We start from the raw sequence: 5,000 nt of genomic DNA on the forward strand, positions 1-5,000 counted from the left end.
ACACAACGTGCCATTGGAACACAGGAGTGATGGTTGCTAATAATGCCTGTGTAGATTTTCCATAAAAACAGTCAGCTGTTTCCAGCTACAATAGTAATTTACAATATTAACAATGTCTACACTGTATTTCTGATCAATTTTATGTATTTTAATGGACAAAAAATGAGCTTTTAAAAACTAGGGCATTTCTAAGTGACCCCATACATTTGAACGGTAGTCTATGTCTGCTGTTGATATGAGTGTGTTTGTGTAGATGAGTGTGATACATGGACTTGTCTCTAAGTGTCTTTATCGTGTGTGTGTGTGTGTGTGTGTGTGTGTGTGTGTGTGTGTGTGTGTGTGTGTGTGTGTGTGTGTGTGTGTGTGTGTGTGTGTGTGTGTGTGTGTGTGTGTGTGTGTGTGTGTGTGTGTGTGTGTGTGTGTGTGTGTGTGTGTATGTGCGCACATCCTGTCCCTGTTGCTCTTCCAATGGCAGTTCTCTCAGGAGGTTTTCTTTAGAAAGAGACACTGGATCACTCATCCCCTGATGCCGGGCGAACACTACAGGACTTTCAAAATCCTAACATGGCTGAGCCTCTCACATTAAACAACCGTCTTTCCTGTAGCTTGTTGTCTTGGCAATGTAGTGACGCTCGCACTAAACCATGTGGCACAGACGGGAGGTCACACACTACAACGTTCTTCACGTGGTCGTGAGGATTCTCCATATAGCACGCTGTCTCACTAAAACAATGATGTGATACAGCGATGATGTAATTACATACAACAATACAACACACCCCTACTCTACAGTACTATACTAGCTAGAACGAGCTGTGGCTCAAAGCAGCCTGATAAATATAACACACCCCTACTCTACAGTACTATACTAGCTAGAACGAGCTGTGGCTCAAAGCAGCCTGATAAATATAACACACCCCTACTCTACAGTACTATACTAGCTAGAACGAGCTGTGGCTCAAAGCAGCCTCATAAACTTTTCCAGTCAGACATTCACGCTTTGCATACAGTGTTGAAATATCTAGACAACAGTTTGAATTGAATAATATTGCCTATGAACTTCAGTGCTCTAACGATTTTGACGCTTTGGTTAAAGGCAAGTACAAACGCATTCTAGTACGAGTCATCTGTCCTTCTCTAGTCTACATATTAATTCTAGTACTAGTTACCTGTCCTTCTCTAGTCTACATATTCATTCTAGTACTAGTCATCTGTCCTTCTCTAGTCTACATATTAATTCTAGTACTAGTCACATGTCCTTCTCTAGTCTACATATTCATTCTAGTACTAGTTACCTGTCCTTCTCTAGTCTACATATTAATTCTAGTACTAGTCATCTGTCCTTCTCTAGTCTACATATTCATTCTAGTACTAATCATCTGTCCTTCTCTAGTCTACATATTCATTCTAGTATGAGTCATCTGTCCTTCTCTAGTCTACATATTCATTCTAGTACTAGTCATCTGTCCTTCTCTAGTCTACATATTCATTCTAGTACGACTCATCTGTCCTTCTCTAGTCTACATATTGATTCTAGTACGAGCCATCTGTCCTTCTCTAGTCTACATATTCATTCTAGTACGAGCCATCTGTCCTTCTCTAGTCTACATATTAATTCTAGTACTAGTTACCTGTCCTTCTCTAGTCTACATATTCATTCTAGTACTAGTCACCTGTCCTTCTCTAGTCTACATATTCTTTCTAGTACTAGTCATCTGTCCTTCTCTAGTCTACATATTCATTCTAGTACTAGTCATCTGTCCTTCTAGTCTACATATTCATTCTAGTATGAGTCATCTGTCCTTCTGTAGTCTACATATTCATTCTAGTATGAGTCATCTGTCCTTCTCTAGTCTACATATTCATTCTAGTACTAGTTACCTGTCCTTCTCTAGTCTACATATTCATTCTAGTACTAGTCATCTGTCCTTCTCTAGTCTACATATTCATTCTAGTACTAGTCATCTGTCCTTCTCTAGTCTACATATTCATTCTAGTACTAGTTACCTGTCCTTCTCTAGTCTACATATTAATTCTAGTACTAGTCATCTGTCCTTCTCTAGTCTACATATTCATTCTAGTACTAGTCATCTGTCCTTCTCTAGTCTACATATTCATTCTAGTACTAGTCATCTGTCCTTCTCTAGTCTACATATTCATTCTAGTACTAGTCATCTGTCCTTCTCTAGTCTACATATTCATTCTAGTACTCATCTGTCCTTCTCTAGTCTACATATTGATTCTAGTACGAGCCATCTGTCCTTCTCTAGTCTACATATTCATTCTAGTACGAGCCATCTGTCCTTCTCTAGTCTACATATTAATTCTAGTACTAGTTACCTGTCCTTCTCTAGTCTACATATTCATTCTAGTACTAGTCACCTGTCCTTCTCTAGTCTACATATTCTTTCTAGTACTAGTCATCTGTCCTTCTCTAGTCTACATATTCATTCGAGTACTAGTCATCTGTCCTTCTGTAGTCTACATATTCATTCTAGTATGAGTCATCTGTCCTTCTGTAGTCTACATATTCATTCTAGTATGAGTCATCTGTCCTTCTCTAGTCTACATATTCATTCTAGTACTAGTTACCTGTCCTTCTCTAGTCTACATATTCATTCTAGTACTAGTCGTCTGTCCTTCTCTAGTCTACATATTCATTCTAGTACTAATCATCTGTCCTTCTCTAGTCTACATATTCATTCTAGTATGAGTCATCTGTCCTTCTCTAGTCTACATATTCATTCTAGTACTAATCATCTGTCCTTCTCTAGTCTACATATTCATTCTAGTATGAATCATCTGTCCTTCTCTAGTCTACATATTCATTCTAGTACGAGTCATCTGTCCTTCTCTAGTCTACATATTCATTCTAGTACTAGACATCTGTCCTTCTCTCGTCTACATATTCATTCTAGTACTAGTCATCTGTCCTTCTCTAGTCTACATATTCATTCTTGTACGAGCCATCTGTCCTTCTCTAGTCTACATATTCATTCTAGGACAAGTAATCTGTCCTTCTCTAGTCTACATATTCATTCTAGTACTAGTCACCTGTCCTTCTCTAGTCTACATACTCATTCTAGTACTAGTCATCTGTCCTTCTCTAGTCTACATATTCATTCTAGGACAAGTAATCTGTCCTTCTCTAGTCTACATATTCATTCTAGGACAAGTAATCTGTCCTTCTCTAGTCTACATATTCATTCTAGGACAAGTCACCTGTCCTTCTCTAGTCTACATACTCATTCTCGTACTAGTCATCTGTCCTTCTCTAGTCTACATATTCATTCTTGTACGAGCCATCTGTCCTTCTCTAGTCTACATATTCATTCTAGGACAAGTAATCTGTCCTTCTCTAGTCTACATATTCATTCTAGTACTAGTCACCTGTCCTTCTCTAGTCTACATACTCATTCTAGTACTAGTCATCTGTCCTTCTCTAGTCTACATATTCATTCTAGGACAAGTAATCTGTCCTTCTCTAGTCTACATATTCATTCTAGGACAAGTAATCTGTCCTTCTCTAGTCTACATATTCATTCTAGGACAAGTCACCTGTCCTTCTCTAGTCTACATACTCATTCTCGTACTAGTAATCTGTCCTTCTCTAGTCTACATGTCGCTGATCACTTTTCCCAAAACTTGTTGTTGCACGTTCACACTACAAGAGCATTACAGATTTTGTGTCGATATAAAATCAAACATTTTTGAAAATATCTGGTCAGGATGTCTGGGACTTCTCAAAGACGGGATCGATAGCCCTCGGATTACGTCTCTGACCCGAGTAGGCGACGACATAGATTTGATCTCCGATCTTCTAAACGTGTCTCGGACAGCTTAATTGGGTCCACAGTCGTGTAGTGTACACCTGGCTTGAGGTAGAGACGTCTGGCCCAGTTCTTTTGGATTACACACACACAGGTGTGATAGGCAGGTTCCACTGAAGGGAATCATTTACATTTGAGTAATTTAGCAGGGGTGGGAGGGCCAAGAGACCAGAGGGGACCGAACGCAGTGCTCAGGTTGGGGTGTAGTGTTTGAGCATAGCCTGAAGGTAGGGAGGGGCAGTTCCTCACTAGTCAGATGGCTACTGATTGGCAGAGCTGAGACATTGAGCTCAAAACATGTGGATGTGTGTTCCTGCATGTCTGTCTGTGTATAGTTCAGTGTGTGTGTGTGTGTGTGTGTGTGTGTGTCCCTATTTCTCCATCTGTTGTTTTTATCCCCTCTATAGTTGACCTTTGACCAGACTAGATTACTTTTAAAAAGTCACAGGTCTTCTTCAGTGAGACGGTCACAGGAGGGTGACTGATCAGAATGTGGAACCATACCGCCATCTAGTGTCTGTGGAGAAACCAGACCGATTATTCACACCGTATGGCTCATATGTACTGTATGTCTGACTAGAACTCTCCCATTCTCCCTGTCTCTCTTTTCTGTCTTCTTTTCTCCCCAACCCCCCCCCACACACACATATACACACACACACACACACACACACACAGACCAGTATGCGTGAGAACAAGGAGAAGCAGGCCCTGGGTGATCTGATGATCAAGCCTGTCCAGAGGATCCCCCGTTATGAGCTGCTGGTCAAGGTGAGTCCCCTCGACTTTGCCGAACTCAGTCAATCAATGTATTTATTAAGCCCTTTACATCAGCAGATGTCACAAAGTGCTGTACAGAAACCCAGCCCATGCAGGTGTAGAAGCACAGTGGCTAGGAAAAACTCCCTAGAAAGGCAGGAACCTAGGAAGAAACCTAGAGAGGAACCAGGCTCTGAGGGGTGGCCAGTCCTCTTCTGGCTGTGCCGGGTGGAGATTATAACAGTACATGGCCAAGATGTTCAAATGTTCATAAATGACCAGCAGGATCCCCATGGTTCCCTCTGCTAACTGGGGTAAATCCTAGGCAAGACTCAGGCTTCTCCTGGCTATTTCCACAATGTCAACCAATTTAGTGTTGAAGGCCTGCGTATGAAAGATGAAAATAAGCTT

The 5,000-nt window shown here is 40.9% G+C and overlaps 1 protein-coding gene across 1 annotated transcript in view; it reads left to right on the top strand.

Annotated features, from left to right (window-relative positions):
- The window catches only part of LOC118374856 (rho guanine nucleotide exchange factor 17-like), a 130,925-nt gene that overhangs the window by 104,575 nt on the left and 21,350 nt on the right, over positions 1-5,000 (top strand). Inside the window, exon 5 of the mRNA XM_052460067.1 lies at positions 4,509-4,601. Within this exon, the coding sequence (XP_052316027.1) occupies positions 4,509-4,601 (93 nt within the window). The remainder of the gene's footprint in view (positions 1-4,508; positions 4,602-5,000) is intronic.

The sequence above is a fragment of the Oncorhynchus keta genome, chromosome 1 (genome assembly GCF_023373465.1).
Source record: "Oncorhynchus keta strain PuntledgeMale-10-30-2019 chromosome 1, Oket_V2, whole genome shotgun sequence".
In the NCBI taxonomy this organism is placed as follows: domain Eukaryota; kingdom Metazoa; phylum Chordata; class Actinopteri; order Salmoniformes; family Salmonidae; genus Oncorhynchus; species Oncorhynchus keta.